This window comes from Sebastes fasciatus, chromosome 11 (assembly GCF_043250625.1).
Source record: "Sebastes fasciatus isolate fSebFas1 chromosome 11, fSebFas1.pri, whole genome shotgun sequence".
Lineage (NCBI taxonomy): Eukaryota > Metazoa > Chordata > Actinopteri > Perciformes > Sebastidae > Sebastes > Sebastes fasciatus.
Window position 1 is genome coordinate 26,934,351 of NC_133805.1, and position 20,285 is coordinate 26,954,635.

General features: G+C 39.2%; 1 protein-coding gene across 4 annotated transcripts in view; it reads left to right on the forward strand.

The window, feature by feature from the left end:
- Positions 1 to 20,285, forward strand: part of LOC141777572 (protein APCDD1) — a 69,506-nt gene that overhangs the window by 43,445 nt on the left and 5,776 nt on the right. For all 4 annotated transcript variants that reach the window (XM_074651962.1, XM_074651960.1, XM_074651963.1 and 1 more), the window contains 2 exons: positions 7,476 to 7,662; positions 9,624 to 10,149. In XM_074651962.1, the coding sequence (XP_074508063.1) occupies positions 7,476 to 7,662; positions 9,624 to 10,149 (713 nt within the window). The remainder of the gene's footprint in view (positions 1 to 7,475; positions 7,663 to 9,623; positions 10,150 to 20,285) is intronic.

Below are 20,285 nucleotides of genomic sequence, written 5' to 3' on the forward strand. Positions count from 1 at the left end.
GTTGATATCTAAAGACGATATCGGCCGATGATATCAGTCTGCTAATATATCAGTTGGACTCTGTAACAAACACTGCTACAGTTGTGGGTCTTGTCTGGCTGAATGCCATTTGCCACCATGATTCAGTTGTCCAACAAGTTTTCAAAGCAACATGAGACAACTAACAGAAGTCCAAGTGGTAAGTGCTGTAATTACAGAGGCATCAGTCAGAAAATAAGCAAAATAATAATTTTGTATGTAGGGAAACATTCTTAGAAATCATGTCAGCATGAGTTTGACAAACTGCAGCAAACAGAAAGAAAAGGTGGTCACAAGTTCAAATAAACCAACAGGGAAAGACAGATGGAGGGGAGACAAATGATGCTAATTGTCATGCAGCCCAGCATGTCCCACTTCTGTAACAGCGGTGATTCATTCTGGAGGAAGAAGTCCAATTTTTTTTTGAAAATGGCAACACAACAACTGGAGAATATTCTTCATTCTTGCAGGAAAAACGATGATAGTGAAGAGTGGACCCTGGATAAAATGACTCTTTTCTAGGTCCATTTAGTAGCTGCTCTAGTACTTTCAATTATATCTCATGATCTTCATCAACAGATGGATTTTTATCATGGAATTGTAGATTTTCTGACCACTCAAAGGACTTTTTTTTTTGTGTGTGTGTTCAAATTTCACTCTTGAGTTTGGAAAAAGAAGAAGCTTGGTAGTTCCAGAAAAGTGAGGCACTAAATGGACTTTGAGATGAGACTGAATGGACCCTTTCAGTGTGAAATTATTGTTCCATTACTGCTTGGTACATGTTGCTGTGCACAATGCTCTTAGATCATGTCTGAAAATAACTAGCATTAGTTAACATGTTAGACGTTATAGTGGTGTGACTGTACCAATGGCAGTTTTGGAAGGACTGTGGTCAAGACTCCAGACTGAAATATATCAATTATTAATCTCATTTAATGGATTGCCATTACATTTTGTACAGACAGTCATGGTTCCCAGAAGATGAATCCTAATGCTTCTGGTGAAATTTGGTGCTCAGAGGATTAAAAAAGACTTGGTGATCCCCTGATTTTTACTCTAGCACCACCAGCAGGTCAAACATGTCATTCATCCAGTAAAATGTCTCAACATCTACTGGATGGATTGACACAACATTTTGTAGAGCCATTCATGGTTCCCAGATGATATGTCCCAAGGACATTTCCTCCAGCGCCACCATGAGGTTGACATTTTGTACTTTTGGTGAAATGTCTGACAACAGTTGAATGGATCGTCATGAAATTTCTTAGACATTCATGTCGTCCACAGGATGAATTGTAATAACTTTGGTGATCTCTTAACTTTTCATGTGGTGGCATTCTCAGATTCAAATTTTAATATGTTCAATACTTTAGTTTATGACCAAATATCTTCAAAACTAATGACATTACCATCAGCCTCAGCTGTACCCTGATGATGTACAGGGTGAACGTTATAGGACCTACCTGCTAAACATCCACATGTTGCATTATCACTATGATCATGTTAGCATCAGAATGCTACATATGCTACTGCCCCAAAGAACTTCTAGCATGGCTGTAGACTGTTAAAGGGATAGTTTGGGTGTTTTGAAGTGGGGTTGTATGAGGTACTTATCCATAGTAGGTGTATTACCTACAGTAGATGATGGTCGGCATGCCGCCAGCATCGAGAGACAGACAGGAGCACTGGCACCGGAGCAAAGCAATACAGTGCTGTGGATGGGGACGGCAGAAAAATGTATTATAGCCACCTAAAGGGCCTTAGGTGGATAAAACAAGTTTTTCTGTCATCTCCGTCCGGCGTCCACAGCACTGTATTGCTTTGCGCCGGTGCTCCTGTCTGTTTCTCGAAGCTGGCGTCATGCCGACCGCCATCTACTGTAGGTAATACACCTACTATGGATAAGTACCTCATACAACCCCACTTCAAAACACCCGAACCATCCCTTTAAACTTATTCCTTTCTAAAAGTTTTGTTGTTGTTTTGGTGGAGTTTTCTCCTCATCATCCTTATCATCCTCCTAGGCTCATCTCTGCAATTTTCTTTGATTATCTGTTGCATGTTAGCCTGCTGGTGTTACCATTTAGCTCAAAGCTCCACTGTGCCTATACAGTCTCACTGAGCCGCTAGCATGGCTGTAGACACTCGTTACTAACAAAAACATTTTATGACTTTACTTCAAGCTGAAAGTAAAATTCTAATCTGCAAAAACTAACTCATACCTACAGCTGTCAGAGAAATGTACATCACATTACAAGTACAATATTTCCCTCTGAAATCCAGTGAAGTAAATGTAGAAAGTCCTCCAAAATAAAAAATACTGAAGCCAATACCTTCTTTAAAATGTTACCACTGTACTTGGTGCAGTCCTTAAAAGTCTGTAATGTTGTTTTCTCCACCCCCTTCAAGTCCTGCATGGTCACTGCCAAATGCTAAGATAACACAAAGAACAGTCCTTTGTCTGGTCTCTGCTCTGGCACTTCTGAGTTTTTCTCTTCCCATAAACGATGTGGAGTCTCTGCTTGTCAGGGGTCCCAGTGCTGTTACCTCACTGGTGGGATCAGGCCAACTGGAAATGTTCTCTGTGGTTTGGGGCTCTGGGAGTTTTGTGGGTGCTTTGATTTAGATAGAGAGCAGCAGTTTGGGAAAGCAGCAGCAGCAGCGAGGGAGCGGAGAGGGTTCGAGTCAAGCCTGATTATTGCCTTAATGTGGGGAGCTTTTTTTCTTTAAAGAAAGCTATTGGAAGAAACTCACACATTCAACACTCATTAAATGTGTAGAGAAGACAAAAGACTACACATAACCTCTTTTTAATAATATCCTCATTTATTACCCCGTTAGCCTGTTTTCCATTTGGAGTTGTCGTTTGGCTGTGATGTAATAAAACTTCGTAAAAAGATTTGTAACAGTGTTTAAAATTACTCTAAATAAAGAGTTTCACTATACTGTTTAACATCACAACTGTTACCAAAAACAGCAAAATAAGATGCATGCTATATATTTTTTTTAATTTATTCAAGTTATTCTCGGATAAAAGTATAAATGAGCTATCCTTTTGAATATTACACTCTTTTTTTTTAAGTGAGGAGAAAGGGGAAGTCCACGATTTGTTTGGAAGCTGGGAAGGAAACTAAATAGATATTAAAAATACTGGAAAAAGATATTCATTCAGTATCTCTGTTGACGAGGGCATACATTACCCAGAATCCTTAGAAAGCTGCAGCCGAATGTCAGGAGATATTTCATCTCATCATCAGCGTCTTCCCGTGTCTTTTCCATAATATCTGTTGCAGAGCTGATTTTAAGTGGTATTATAATCCATTATGGCTGATTCTTGGGAGCTTTTCATGGTTTCCGCCGTAGCGTTGAGTGTTATCTGTCCCACTTCAAATTTACCTTCTTTTCAGCTCCGCTCATCTTCCCATTGTAGTGTAAAGCCACACCACAACATATTCCTGTCAAAAATCATCACTAACATCATTTTAAATAATCAGATTTTCACTTTTTTATTGACTTGATTAAATTTTTGGTGTTGCTTAATAGACTTTTTCATTGCCATTTGGTTGCTAGGGCAAAAGCTTTGGTCCAAATTTACTTCCTGTCAGCTACTGCATTAACAAACATTGCAACAGGAAATACAAAGGGGCCCATTTAAAATGTTTATGTTGTCAAGTTTGAAAAGGTCTACTGTATATCAAATTTACCTCAACAACCATAGAGACCATCTTGTGATGGGATCACACCAGCCAATGACCCCTTCCCCACTTCCTACCCCCTTACTTCTCGCGCCCTTGCTCAGAACACACCCATCTTCGAATTCTTTCTTCATTTTGATGTCAACCACACACCTGTAAAGTTTTGTGATGCCAAAACAGGCCAGGGCCGTAAAGTGGGGGCGTAAAGTAGGGAGGGCAATTGCCCCTTTGCACTCCTTGCATCTTTGAACTCAACCTTCATTTTTATCTGAACCACCAACTAACATCTTGCACGACTGCAACACTATCACAGTCACAAAATCTGTCCACAGACATATAAACACCTGGTAAAGTACTCAAAACCATCTCTGTGGTAGTTCCCGCTCCGCCGGTCTCCAGGACCACATTTTACCATGATGACACACATACACTCACAATACCAGCGCCCACTTACTAGCTTTTCCCGACGTTTCCAACCACAGCTCATCTTTGAACAGATTAATTATGTGTTATAAACAACCAACTGTTATCATGTGACACGGGTCACCTGATGACAAATTAGCTATCTACATAACAACTGGGCAGCTGAGGGAGAATGTATTTGAAAGCTACAGAAAAAGCTAGTAAGTGGACCTTAAGTTAACTTTTTTCTTTCTCACGTTGGCTCACTTTTGATATGTTTCATCTTAATTACAATAAGACCACTTAAAGACACTGGACCGTTAGCTGATTGGTTGGTTGAACTTCTTCTTAGATGTCATTGGTTGTTGTATTTATTATAAGTCTATAGATGTTTATTGAAAATTGTAGGGCTGTAAATAACAACTATTTTCCATCATAAATCAAGTCCCAATAATTTTCTTGATTAATCGATTACTTGTTATAGGCTACAAAATGTCAGAAAATAGTAAAAAAGAAAAGAAAAGTGATTGAGGGCGCAAGAAGAGTCCAAAGGAAGCCAAATGTGTTCCATTTACTGTTATAGAAGACAAAATATCCACATTTGAGAAGCTGAGGAACCCTATCTCTTGGGAAGGCGTATAAATAACACGACATTCTGTGTATCATGAGGACGCATTTTAGCCTTTTTGGGTGTCATTTTATGCAACAAAACTATGGTAATGTTCACAGTTAGGTTTAGACAACAAAACCACTTAGTTAGGTTTAGGAAAACCATTATGTTTGGGCTTAAAATTAGTATGGAAACGAAGTAAAATACATACGAAAAAACAAAGTAACAGAAGTATGGAAAACACTACATCACTAACGGAATTTCAAAATTACGCTTTGGGACACGAACACTGGTCTCCTGGTTGAAAGTCCTGTGTGTGTTGGACCCATCCACCTCCCCTCCGTCCACCATAAGCAATCTTTCTCCCTTTTTACTCCACGCCATTAGCTTTGAGCGTGCATTGCAGTCAATATAGATTACATGGCGTACAAATGACACGGCGAAAGCAAGAAAGGCGTTCCTATTGCACTCGAAATTACTTCGGATTACTGCATCTTTCATACGCCATTTAGTGCGACAGGGCTGAGCTGAGTATTGAGTGAGCTGCTATTTTTACCTAATTTCCTCTTTATGTACTAGTTCCTTAACCAACTCATCATTTCAGGGCTAGAAAACAACTATATGAACAAATGAATGTTGTTGTAAGATTGATAATATTGATAATTCAATTAATATTGTTCATTGTCCAGCCCTGGTTGAGTTTATTTATTCTATTGCATGCATACAGGGCATATTTGTGTTTTGATGGCACATTTGTGTGTGTGTCTTACCCTGAAATTCACCTGCTATTAAATCCAAAGCGTGGAAACCTCAGTGAGGTTAAAAGTGTGTTTGCATTAAACATCTCACCAGGTTTCCTTTTAAATTCAAACACACATACTGGTCTGGTTTCTGCTCTCCTCATTGTAAAAACTGTTGGCAGCCGTCTTTCCTCTGGTACAGATCCGACTGCAGGTGCAAAAAAAAGCCTCTTTCACACATAAACACACACACAGCAAACTGTGAAGCCTTTTCTTTGAGCTGAGTCGGGGGATCAAGTCTCTCCGCTGTCCACTAGTGTTTCCACTGAGCAGCGCTGTGATGTGGTGATTTACACACATACAGTAGAGGAGCTGCCTCGCTGCTGTAAAACAACTGGATGGATCTTTGTTCTTCATGGAGCTTCTGGCTTCTTTTAATCAGGTGTTTTTTATTCCTCCTTCGGTGTTATAGTCTCAAATTAAAAGCACAGAGGCGAACGCAGCAGCATTCCAAGGTGTTAAATGATATTGCCTGGCAAGTCGGGTCCAAATAGAAAGAATTTAAGATGAAGTCTTCATATTTCAAGGTAGATTTTTGGTGTATAAATAATAATAATAAATCCTCACTGGAATGTGAGCTTCAAGGCTTTTCTTTGGCTACAGGGTTTGAAAATGCTTTCATTTCCGATATTGTATCCCCTTAAACTCAGCCCATTGTTTAAAGTATTGTTATTTCATGTGGTGCATCGAGGGTACATGGACACGGTGGGAACTCTGAGGTTTCAAACTGCAATACTGCTCTTGTCCTTTTGTTTGTATCTTGATTTCAGAATTAGTTCAAATCTGCCATGGTAGCTTTAAGCCACGCATCTTCAACTTGGACATACTGTATAAGCTTTGCCTTTTCATCACAATGTCAGCTAATATTAACCCTAAAGACTCCACTCATACCAGGTGTTGCAGGTCACTGATAAAGCCCTGTAATCCCCAGGTGATGACATGAGTTAAAATGACTACATGAAACCCTCTAAACACTTCAAAGAAGTCTGACTGACTGCATAAGCAGAGTGAAAACATGAGAGCCATACTTCAAACTAACAAGATGACTTATTTCTCTATTTGATCTAAGTATAATTAAATGTATTATTAGTTTAAAAGCAGTTGTGCTTCATTTATTAGGATGGAAACATCTAATAGAAAAATAGATCTGCCAAACTAAACTCATTCCTTAGTGGTTTATTCAACATTTCAACCTCAATGAGGCAAATGTCTGAGGTTCAAACAATGCTGAATGGCACTTTTTTTGTGTTTAAATTAGGACTGTCAATCGATTAAAATATTATATTGCGATTAATCGCAAGATTTTCCATAGTTAATTGCAATTATTTGGTATCTGTTCAAAATGTACCTTAAAGGCAGAATTGTATTTAATACTCTTATCAACATCGGAGTGGGCAAATATGCTTGCTTTATGCAAATGTATGTATATATTTATTATTGGAAATCGGTTAACAACACAAAACAATGACAAATATTGTCCAGAAAGCCTCACAGGTACTGCATTTAGCATAAAAAATATGCTCAAATAATAACATGGCAAACTGCAGCCCAACAGGCAACAACAGCTGTCAGTGTGTCAGTGTGCTGACTTGACTATGACTTGCCCCAAACTGCATGCGATTATGATAAAGTGGGCATGTCTGTAAAGGGGAGACTCGTGGGTACCCATAGAACCCATTTACATTCACATATCTTGAGGTCAGAGGTCAAGGTACCCCTTTGAAAATGGCTGTATAACATGATTGGTACCAAACAATTCCTTAGATTTTCTAGTTTCATATTATGCCAGTATCTTCACTTTGAATCCTGAAATGTTCCCATGTAACACAAAAATCTCATGGATGAAACCCTTTTTTTGGGGGTGTTTTTATATTTCATTTATTCCTAAACAGTCATGCCTAAAAGGTGAAATTTCACCCTAACCTTTTGGTGTCCTTATTGCTCCCACAGGCTGGGCTGAAGGTGGCTCCTCTCTTCAGTACTCAGACGGTCGGTCCAGCCACCTGCCTCTGGAGAAAACCTTCGGCCGGGCGCTCAAAGACTCCCAGTGCCAACACATGTTGAAGCACCTTCACAATGGAGCCCGAATCGCTGTGCAGATGCCTCCCAACGTCGAGGGTCACTGGGTGTCCACCAGGTAAACAACTAGGGACTGACTGTATGTTTTCTGTGCAACTTTTTTACTGTTTTGAAAGCACTTTGAAATCCTTTGTTGGTGCATTTGTGGTGTTTCATGGTCATTTGCTGAACACATGAACTCTTATGACCAAATTCACATTATTCTTCTCACAACATTCATGTTAGCTTTTTGTCTTCCATTTTATAAAAAATCCATTGCTAGTAAAAGAAATGCCTTGCATCCGCCAAATCATAAATCTTGAATTTGAGTGTAGGGTGACACAATATATCGTTTTTTAATCGTCATCGCAATGTCAACTTACACAATAAAAACTTTGTGTAAGACTGCGATATTGCACTCCGGGATTTTTTGAGAGTATCAGTAGAGAACTGCACTTTAAAATGTAACTATCATTCTTATTTTATTGGCGCCTTTTGTGTTCAGTTCAATGTTCAACAAGCAATTTGTTGCATCTTAGCAGTATACTGAAAGCAGCAGAAAGGCAGAACCACACATACATTTTAAAATTTGTTTATTTATCTCAATTAATAGCGTTATCACAATATTCAACACCCTTATTTTCCTATTATCGTGCAGCCCTATTTGAGTGTAAGGATTGGTCGAGTGGTTGAAGGAGAACCTTCACCCCGTGTAGATTTTATTTGAAGTTTACATCAACAGAAACAAGCAGTTCAGGCTGGTTTTGGTGAGGTTGTGAAAACAAAACTATATTAAAAAAAAGCACACAAACGTATAAAAACGTTTCCAAAGAACATAAGGAGATCCACAAGTCAATAAAATATTTTTTTGCATCTGAACTGAACGAACAATGAACCCTCCTTGAGGAGCTTCTACCTCTTGTTTTTTCCTGTTTTTAAACAGGAAATTCCTCCTACAGTTAAAGTTAGTCCATAATCAATTAAGACAATAAATTAACATTTCTATGTAAAAACAACAAAATCATTCCAAATCATTATTCTAAGTGTCCTAACACAGAAATATTAATAATATAGATTGTTTAGGGTACATAAAAATCATTGTTCCCTGGAACAATGAAAACCCCCCTTTGCTCAACTCAACGTGGTACAGTCCGAGTCACCTCTACTATAAAGCCCATTGGAAGCTCTCACTTCCTGTTTGGCAGTTTGGACCAATTAGCAGCAGGTAATACGGATGTGACCTCATGCAACAAACATTTTGTCAATTGAAGTTACATAAAACCAATAAATGAATTTGAATGAAATGTATTAATAAATGAATTGAGTGGTTATTTTATTAACAATGTGAATGATGACCGTAATGCAACTGAGATGACCGGAAATGACATAGCCACAGAGGCCTGGGCTAACACAACTTAGCAACACTACTAGGACTACATTCACAGTTTCCATGAATGCAACACAGTTTTCAATGAATCCCCTGCTTGCATCTGCATTACCACACAAACATAATGTATCTTTGGTTTGAAAGTTTACTGAAATGGGTTACATTGATCTCAGGTCTTTTAAGTCTCTGCAAGTTGATTTAGCTACTATACTGGAATTAACTAAACTAATGGCTGCTTAGAAGGTAGAAACAAAATCATGGTAAAAAAGATAGTGATATACTTTTGGTCTATCTAAAGTCCCCTTTAACAGTAGATGTCCCCTGTAACAGTAGATGCACCATAATTCAATTCATACTTTCATGCCAAATGAAATGTCTAGGTCTTATTTTCAATTCAAACAGTATCTTACACAAGATAGTAGTACACATAAATGTTGAGGAAGAACATGAACTTGTGATGAAGTCAGAAGGCCCTTTTAAAAAGCAGCTTGACTGAAATCTATTGTGCAAACACAGGCAATGCAAAAGAAAACAAAATGAAGAAATTGCTTGCTGCACAGTAAAACACTCCGCTCCAGACCAACTTACAGCTTCTTGTTATTGAAACGTTTGCTTGCATGGTGTTTATGTGAAACCTCTGTTTTCTGTTGCAGCTGTGAGGTGAGACCAGGCCCGGAGTTCCTGACGCGCTTCTACAGTTTCTACTCCAACAACACCTTCCAGGCTCACCAGTTCTACTACGAGGACAACCACTGCACCAAACCCACCTACACTCTGGTGATCCGGGGTCGTCTGCGCCTACGACAGGCCTCCTGGATCATCCGCGGCGGCACGGAGGCGGAGTACCACCTCCACCGCGTCCAGATGGTTTGTCACACAGCCACCGTGGCCAAAGAGCTCAGCCAGAGGCTCAACCACAGCTGCAAAGGGGCCGTGAAGGGCCCCTGGGAGCCCAGCGTGCCCTACGAGCTGTGGAGCGAGGAGGGCGGCTACGACTGCTCCAGGGAGCTCAACTTTGCCATGCATGAGCTGCAGCTGCTGAGGGTGGAGAAGCAGTACCTGCATCACAACCTGGATCACCTGGTGGAGGAGCTGTTTCTGGGAGACATCCACACCGAGCCGTCCCAGAGGTTGTACTACAAGCCGTCCAGCTACCAGACCGCCCTGCAAAATGCCAAGGTGAGTCTCAAATGATTGTCTCTCAGTTAGAGTTTAGAGGGATGATGGGGAAATCTGCCTGTGGAGTCTTTGTAGAGCAAAAATATTGGTTTATTTAGAGCAGCTATAATTCTGTACATTATTAGTTCTCCTCCCAAGGGATCACTCATATCAAGATAATTATTTTCAAAGGGGTCCGTTGACCTCTGACCTCAAGATATGTGAATGTAAATGGGTTCTATGGGTACCCACAAGTCTCCCCTTTACAGACATGCCCACTTTATGATAATCACATGCAGTTTGGGGCAAGTCATAGTCAAGTCAGCGCACTGACACACTGACAGCTGTTGTTGCCTGTTGGGCTGCAGTTTGCCATGTTATGATTTGAGAATATTTGTTATGCTAAATGCAGTACCTGTGAGGGTTTCTGGACAACATTAGTCATTGTTTTGTGTTGTTAATGGATTTCCAGTAATAAATATATACATACATTTGCATAAAGCAAGCATATTTGCCCACTCCCAAGAGTATTAAATACTTGACAAATCTCCTTTTTTTGACTCTAAATGGGAACATAATTTACTAAATGAACATCATGCTGTATTGAAGAAGACTTGAAACTAGCGATTGAGACCATAAACTCATGTTTACAATGTTTACTTAGGTAATAAATCAAGTGAGAAGTAGGCTCATTTTCTCATAGACTTCTATACAATCAGACTTCTTTTTGCAGCCAGAGGAGTCGCCCCCTGCTGGCTATTAGAAAGAATGCAGGTTTAAGGCACTTCTGCATTGGCTTCACAATTCAGACCCGGAGGTTGCTGCCTGGTTGTGATCTGTGAGGTGATAACTAGAGTAGGAAACAAGAAAATACAGAATTCTGTTTTTTTTGCTTTTTACTTTTTTAGACACGCTTACAGTGTGGCTCTCAAAATCATAATATCTGTAGAGACCTGAAGTACATGTCCCTGTACTCTGTAGCTCTTGTCACTGTTAACCTGTGGAGTGGTGCACACAGTCTTACCAGTAGTAGCCACTAGTGCAGCAACCAGGATGAGAACTCTTCCCATCCACTGTGTTTTTGTATTTGTTGGAATTCACGACTAGAGTTTTGTTTTCTGTCCTGAGCACTCTGCTCGGTGGAGAGCCTCCGCTGAACTCAACTCCCACTGTGTCGACCCTCCACGCCGCAAAGACCACACACACCAGAGAGAGCATGAACTGACCTTAAGAACAGTGTTCTTTTATGAGAGCGTATCTTAAGCATAGCCTACGCAATACTGTGAGGACACTTGGTTAAAATAGCATTTGAAACTAAGTCTTTGCATTTTGTTTATGAGGTATCAAAGCGGTGGACTCATCAGAAAAAACAATGAATGCTGAAGTGTAGAAGCCTGAAGTCATGTTATTGTAATTTTCTGTGATTAACAATTTATGATAAAATCTGAATTGCTCTGCGGCTGTAACATTCATCTGTCTGCGGCAACAAACCACCCTTTAAGACTTAGTCAAATACTTTATAATCCAAATCTGATTTAGGATCAGTGTATATGTCAACAATCTTGCCCTTCTACGCTAAACATTTGCACTTGTAGAAACTAGAAACTATGTACATACTGACTTCATCCCCCCAATCTAGCATCAAGAAAGAACCCTTTCTTTCCTCCGCTGTGCTTACGGGATGTAATTTCTCTATTTACACTGCGGAACAGCAGTTTCCCCGCTGGGTGAAACCCTAGAGTGATGTTTTCACTGTCACCCTCTACAGAGATTACAATGAAATCCTGTTCGGGTCCGCTGTCTAAATAAACATCCATTTGTACAGGGATGATGGGGCTTGGTGTTGCTGATCAGAATGTAAACAGTGTGGAGTGAGGATCTGTGATCAGACAAGCTCCCCTGTGGTGTTATAATGACCAGAGCTGCTCTCCTTAAGTCCCTCTGGCCCGCAGAGGCGCAATGTGAAACCCGGCCTATCTCTGGGAGCGATCGACATGTGGTATTCCTAGAATTTGGAATCATGCGGCCATATGAATTATTCCAGCGAGCGCATACCAGGTCTGATTTCATGCATGCCTGAGGCTCAAATCAAAGTGTTGCATGTGCTCTATTTCTCCTCGATCTTTTCTGAATAAGAAAGAAGGCGAGGTGTGATTCACTTGTTGCAGTTAGAGTCAAACATTATTACAGCATTGCCTTAAAGGGATAAAGTGGGTTTTTTGAAGTGGGGTTGTATGAGATACTTATCCTACAGTAGCAGACAGTTGGCACGCCCCCAGTTTGGAGAAACAGACAGGAGTACCGGCACAGAAGCAAAGCAATGTACTGCTGTGGACGGGGGCAGCAGCAAAACATATTTTAGCCACCTAGAATAACTCCTAAAAAAAATCTATATCCGTTTAAGTGTATGCTATATTTGCCGTCAGACAGCCTTTTCTGACGGGGAACTAATGCCATTATCTACCCTGTCTTCAAAGCCACCAGACTTCTTTGACAACAATGGTAATTTTACCTCGCAGAACACGGGAGTTGCTGGTCTACCGCTGCCTCGATCGGTTAGTTTGTTTGTGTTATTGTGTGACTTTGTTGTTTGAAAGGGTGAGTTCAGATTCGCCAAACACAATATTGCAAACTAACCAATCGAGGCAGCTGTAGACCAGCAACTGTTCTGCAAATGTAAGATTACTGTTTTTTTCAGTGTAGTCTGGTGGCTTTTAAGAGAGCATTAGTGCTTCAGTTCCCCGTCTGAAAGCGCTGTTTGATGGCAAGATAAAGCGGTGAAAATATTCTAAATATAGAGTACTCTTAAACTGATATTGATTTTTGTTTTAGGCGGCTAAAATACATTTTGGGGTGCTGTCCCTGTCCACAGCAGTACAATGCTTTGCTTCCGAGCAGTTACTCCTGTCTGTTTCTCCAAACTGGGTAATACACTGACTCTGGATAAGTACCTCACACAGCTCCACTTCAAAACACCCAAATATCCCTTTCAAGGGTCAATTCACCAAATTGACAAATAAGCATATCCTCAATCAGTATCTACCCATGCAGGTAATTTTATTTTTACTTGCCACGGTTGTGTGAAAATCTGTTTTTCTGCTGCCTCCCAAATATAATGGAGGTGAATGAAGTTCTGATGGTGGTTTTACAGCACTGAAACATTACATTTCCATAATTCAACAGCAACAGCATCTCTTTCCAGAGACAGTGGTTACTGTGGATGATTCACAAAAACACACTGTTAAGATTTCATAGGCACATTTTTTTTCTGCAGAAAGTCGTTCCAATATAAACAGTTCAGTGTGTTTGTTGGACTCACTGGGACATTGTTTCAAAAGACAACATGTTGTTGAAAGTTAGCACTAAGCAATACTTTCGTGGTCAATTAACTATGTTTAATGTGAGAAATGTTCTCATAGTGACAAACCCACAGAATTATTGCTGATCTCTGCAGTCTCCCGCGGCTCTACTGAGCCTTGTTATTGTATTTACAGCTCATTGTTATGGTTTTAATTTAGGCTACTGTTTTGTGTCTGTTTGTTACAAGGAGAGTGAAAGGTTTTTATATAATGTTGTTCACATATGTAGTAGTATTCCAAAGACCTGTAAACAGACTTTAAATTCATCAAGTGGCTAAAAACAAGACTGCTGAATGTATAAATAAGCAACTGTTTGCTAACATGAGCGTATTATCAACTTTAAGGTGTTTATATGGCATTGTTGCACTTCCCAAGGGATCACTTATATCAAGATAATTATTTTCAAAGGGGTCCCTTGACCTCTGACCTCAAGATATGTGAATGAAAATGGGTTCTATGGGTACCCACGAGTCTCCCCTTTACAGACATGCCCACTTTATGATAATCACATGCAGTTTGGGGCAAGTCATAGTCAAGTCAGCACACTGACACACTGACAGCTGTTGTTGCCTGTTGGGCTGCAGTTTGCCATGTTTTGTGTTAATTGATTTCCAGTAATAAATACATACATTTGCATAACGCAAGCATATTTGCCCACTCCCATGCTGATAAGAGTATTAAATACTTGATAAATCTCCCTTTAAGGTACATTTTGAACGGATAGAAAATGTGTGATTAATTTGCGATTAAGTATGGACAATCATTCGATTAATCGCAATTAAATATTTTAATCGATTGACAGCCCTATTTGAAATAAAGTCAGTCAAATTCATCTTTACACAACATATCATAATTTAATTTTTAAATATTACGGTTATGGTAGGTACCAGTACATCGAGACACCCCTAATATGGGTGGAAGCAGAAATCTTAAAAGCAGTTTTATCATAAATTCAGCACATAGACCCAAATCTATCTGTTTGGCTAGATCCCTCTAGAGATAAGTGAGGAAATATTTTATTTTGTAATTTGGGTAAACTGGCTTTTTAAGTTTGCTAGTATGCTTCCAATACAGTCCTGGATTATAAACATTTTTGAACATCATCTCATTTTATAGCTTTGGTCAACTTTAAGCCCCATTGGTCACCAACTATACACATAAAGTAAATTAGGTTTTAAATTCTACACTCTTTTGGTGAAACAGTGGTAGAAAGTACCTCACTCCTTCCTATACAAAAAAGCACTAAATCCGACCATCTCTTGAGGCTGTAATGGTTTCTTCTCAGGGTTTTTTATCGCCATGGTGACTATCCAATCCATTAATCTTAAGCGGTGTACCCAGAACTGGTCCCAGTCCAGAACATTTGCTGGTGCCAGCATGTTCATTCGTGGTTATGGGGTGGATCTCAGTAGTGATGTAAGAGCAAGGCGGCAGCAGACTTTAAATTTGTTTTCTAATCTGTTTTCTCCATTTTCTGTTGCCTGGTTCACCACTGCGTCACTGAGCAGAGTAACAATGACTTGATAATGATGTATGTTGTTAGGAAACGATCTGTGTTTTTATGTTGTGGTTGGTGGTGAAAAAGTGTTTCGGTGGTTATCGTCTCTTCACACGTATCCCTCATACAGAGTCATTTGTTATGCCCTCCTGAGTTTGGTTTACGTTTTGTTGTCTTTTGCTACTTCTTCCTGAGCTAGTAAGCCTTTGAAATATATTTAAAACTTGAGCCATGAAGCCGGATAAGACCCTTATTATGAATTCCTGGGAAGTTATCCTACAGGAGAGATGCTGGTCTACAGTAGCTCTGAGGACACAACATAGAAAAACATGGGTGTAGTCACCAACTATAGTTTCTGTGATACAACCAAGAAGTGTTTTCAAGCCTGACGTGGTTTCTGTTCCTTGTAAAATGTTTGCTTCTGGACATCATATTCCCCTGAACTATGGCGGTAATCCCCAAAATGCCCAAATGAAAGATGGCTGCCAAACAAAGTGAAATTCAGTTCTAATTCTCCTTGATCTTCTGTGGCTTGGATTGTACTTCGTGTGTACGTCAGTACGGACAAAAGTGTCTGCCAAATGTGGCAGTAAAAAAAAAAATGAATAAATGTAATTTATATGAAGTAAGAGCAGTAATATCCTTCTTCATTTCCTCATTTTCCTTCAGTTCCAGTAAGGGCATAAAATCGTTGCTTCCAGCACAAAGAGCCAACAGTTTATTGAAACTCGAGCTTGAACAGGTTGGACATTGTGTGCTACAACACCTACAAATGGATCTTGCTGTTTAAATGTTAAGTTACTAAAGTTTACTGAGAGCAGCTTGTCCATGTTTCACCCACTTAGATTGAGAATAGGTTGTTATAGCATCACTTTGTTTTATTGGATGTGAGGGCTGTTCAGCTTCCGCTTCATTTGATCTCTTCTAGAGCTGATTAATAGATTAGCTGATCGACCCAAAACATATTTTGAATATCTTTTAAATCATTTTTCAAGCAAAAATGCCGAAAACATTCTTCTGCTTCTCAATTTCTGGTAACGAATTGTCATTTTACACTTCCATTTTTGTCCAGATTAAAAAAAGTAGATATAACGTGATATTTATTAATCATGCAATAGCTCAGGCTGTGATTTAATCACAACATATCACGGTTTGAAGTGAGCTATTGCTTTTATAAAATCGTCATCAAGTATGGCAATATGAAAGTTATAGACACAATCCAATTTAAATAGTTTTTTATTAATAAATAAATAATAATGTTTACAATAAAATAGGCCCTTCAGCCTGCACAAACTGAGGCGGTCGCTATGAAACGGTGGTTGCTATGGAATGTACACGTGGACAACAGGGGCTAGCATTATATTGATTTCATTATTTGTCTCTTTATTTACATTATTTGTATGCAAAACTGTCCAGCGTCAGTAGAATGACTCTGATAACTGCTTGTACTAGGCTTGCCTTTTTGTTAGGTGGAGGTGTGTTGCTTGGCGTGGCGAGGATGTTGCTCCACTTTTCTCCGTTTCGGTTGCCAATCCATTTACGGCCATAATCTGTCTTGTGTCAAGACAGATCAGATAGTTTCTGAGTCGTGGTGCTGCGGAGGCAGTGGTTAGTGTATTTCTGCTGCGTTCCTGCTTGCTTGCATATTCTGGGCAACATTGTGAAACCTCTTCTTTACATAACTCTGCATGACGTTTAGCAGGTGGCTTATCCGACCCGGATTGATTTATACGTGTAAGAAGTTACAAATAGTCCCTTTAAATATATACATGATGTTTAGACTATAGGGCTGTCAAAATGAACGCGATATTAACGCAAATTTGTTTTAAAGCCACTAATTTCCTTAACACATTAACACAACTTGTGACTTTTTTGGCTATAGCGGGCTCCGTTTTAAAGCTAGAGTGAAGATACTGGTATCATATAAAACTAGAAAAACCTAAGGAATCTATTGGTACCAACGGGAAGGGAACTAAAAAACACTCCAAACTTGCACTAAATTTTGGGCGAGAAAAACTGTCATGGCCATTTTCAAAGGGGTCCCTTAACTTCTGACCTCAAGATATGAGAATGAAAATGGGTTCTATGGGTACCCACGAGTCTCCCCTTTACAGACATGCCCACTTTATGATAATCACAATCACAATATTTGTCACTGTTTTGTGATGATCATTGATTTCCAATAATAAATATATACATACATTTGCATAAAGCAAGCATATTTGCCCACTCATGTTAAGAGTATTAAATACTTGACAAATCTCTCTTTAAGGTGCATTGTGAACACATAAAAATGTGTGATTAATTTGCAATTAATCACGATTAAATATATGAATCGATTGACAGCCCTAGTTTAGACTCAAACACTGTAGAGAAACTTTGGTAAATTTATATTTCTTAAGTGAGGTCTGTAGTTTTTCCATTTAGTCTTAGTTTTATTTTACAGGGTTTGACTCTGTTTCTGTGTTGAAGAACCATCTAGTAAAAAACATAAATTGGGTTTGAATCATTATTTTGAACGTCTGAGATGTAGAACTATGGTGTCACAACAACAACAGTAAAACTTTTATTTGCAACCTGCAACTAATTGTACGAGTCCTGGGTTGTGTAAAGCTCGCCTGAGGCACCTCTGAACTGGCTTCAACACTCAGTTTGTAATCAAGGAGTAATCACAACAGCCAACATATTAACCTTTTTATATGCTGCACAAGGGTGTAATTTCCACTGGGGACTTTTGGGGATTCTATTATATCAGGTTGATTTTCTCACTAAAATCTCTGAACATTGTTCTCTTAGTGTCCAGCCTCCAAAGTGAGCCTCATGAGAGAGTTGAAAAAAATGTTGACCTGTTCATCTGAGTCTCCTTCAGTTGTTACCTTAGTTTAACAAGCAACAGTGAGCACTTTACAGACCTTTTTTTGCCTCTCAGGCTACACAATACTTTATTGCTGGAGCATGTTGCAGACACTACACAGGGCGGAAAAAAAGCTGCTGCCAATGTTGTTTTCCAGATTATAAATTATTTAATCTATGTTTTTGAGATTTTGGGCTATTTTCTCTTTCAGATTATTGGATAGAAAACATACAAAACACACATTTAGGTGTTTAATTCATTACACTTTGTCTATTTGTGTCTGTAGATTTCTCCTAAATTCATCAAAAATCAGCATTAGATAATGCCTCATTTACATTTTTACAGTGACAGATGATATGTACACATGACAATAATTGTACATTAAAGGCATTGTAAGAATTATAATCTATAACATCAGTGACAGTGTATAACTGATGTAAGTGTTCATCAGAGTGACGGCCTTCATTGACCCCCCCAAGAGATGTTCGTAGTCGAGCCATTTTTTTTCCCAGCTCAGTTAGACAGTCTGTGTTTTATGGGCTCAAAGTTCCTGCAGATCTGGAACATGTTTTCCACACCTGCAGCAGAAACCCTCCCACCTTCTGCTCTTTTTCTTGTATGTATGTTTAAATATAGGTACATATTTTTCTCTCAGCACACTGTATTTATTTATTTCCCCCCCCACTACATAGATACAGTATATATTTCTTACTCGTATGCACAAACACAGATGCAAAAGTGCAGTAAAAATACACTCAAGGCTGGATTCCGAGGAGGCCTCCCCTCCAGTCGTCCCATTAACCTCTCACTCTGAGGCAGTTATGGAGCTGCGCTTGGATTATCTCATCTGTAGGACGTGGTGACTTTTTCCTCCTTCTTTCAGCATTCTTCATTTCTTTTTTTCACTTCCCATAAATCTCATGCAGACATAATGTTGTCTGGGAAAAGAGTGATTGGGTTGGGGAGGTTAGGTCTTAAATTTTGACCACCCTCAAATAACAAAAACTCCACCGCCTCCCTGGAGTTTAGTCTTTGGAAGAGATTTTGCGGAATACGGTATGATGAAGGCTTCCAGCTCCGAATCCGTCAGGCCCTCAAGTCTTTTCTGCAGCCAGGGACTCACAGCTGTCCTGTCTGTGGATACTATGATCACATGCTGCTCCGGGGATCCACTAAACCAGATATGATATGAATTTAACATGATTAACGGTCATTTATAGACTTTTTATGTCAATATGAGAGTGAGGAAAGGACATCCCGCTGTTGTTTATAAGTAGCGTGAAGGTTCAGCTCCCTGTTCGCTGTGTGACTTCCTGTTGTCATGGCTGTAGTTCGACCAGACATCTGTCTTTTACAGTAAAATGATGTGATCACCCTGAGAAAATGATGGAACCTTGTCTGGCTTCCAACACTCAGAGATTCAGACTGAAGGAAATAGTTTTTCCTCCTTTACCTCTGAACAGACGCCAGAGGTTGTTTCATGTGGATTTCATGATACGATATTCTGATGATGGATTAAAAAAGCTTTAAACGCTGACGGATTTTGTATGACTGAATGTTCATACAGTGATGTTCAGTGGGAACTTCAGCTCAGAGTTTGCAAACACTTTACAGACTCAGCAGCTGATTTATTCTGGTTCATCGCTAAATCTTTGTAATTTTTTTGTTACCTCACCTGTAAAGATTTACTTTTACACTACTGTCTCTATGAGAACCCAACCAATATTATTAGCTGATATTATTAGCTCATTGTAGATATATCAATGTGTATTTGTTGGCCGATGTACTAAGAAATTGCAGTATAGAAATGGCAAAAAAAATTGTTAGGGCTATCAAATGATTAAAATATTGAATAGCATGATTGTCTATAGTTAATCGCTATTAATCCAAAGTTAATCACTCATTTTTTATCTGTTCAAAATGTACATTAAAGGGAGATTTGTCAAGTATTTAATACTCTTATCAACATCGGAGTGGGCAAATATGCTGCTTTATGCAAATGTATGTATTTATTTGAACTCAATTAAAAACACAAAACAATGAAAAATATTGTCCAGAAACCCTCCCAGGTACTGCATTTAGCATAAAAAATATGCTAAAATGATAACATGGCAAACTCAAGCTCAACAGACAGTCAGTGTGTCAGGTGGTTGGTACCAATGGATTCCTTAGGTTTTATAGTTTCTAGTATCTTCACTTTAGCTTTAAAACTGAGCCTGCTAAAACCTAAAACTCGCAAGAAATTAGTGCCGTCAATATTAACACGTTATCGCGTGAAACATTGTCCGCCCTCATTTAAAAAAAAAAAGAAGATAATTCCATGTCACCATAACATAGTTTGTCCACCAGAGAGCACTGACAAGTTTTTTTTTAACTGTAAAATGCCCCTTCTTGTTTATTTGGTGCAAACGTAATGGTTTTTGTATGATTCATATTAGTGTGGGAA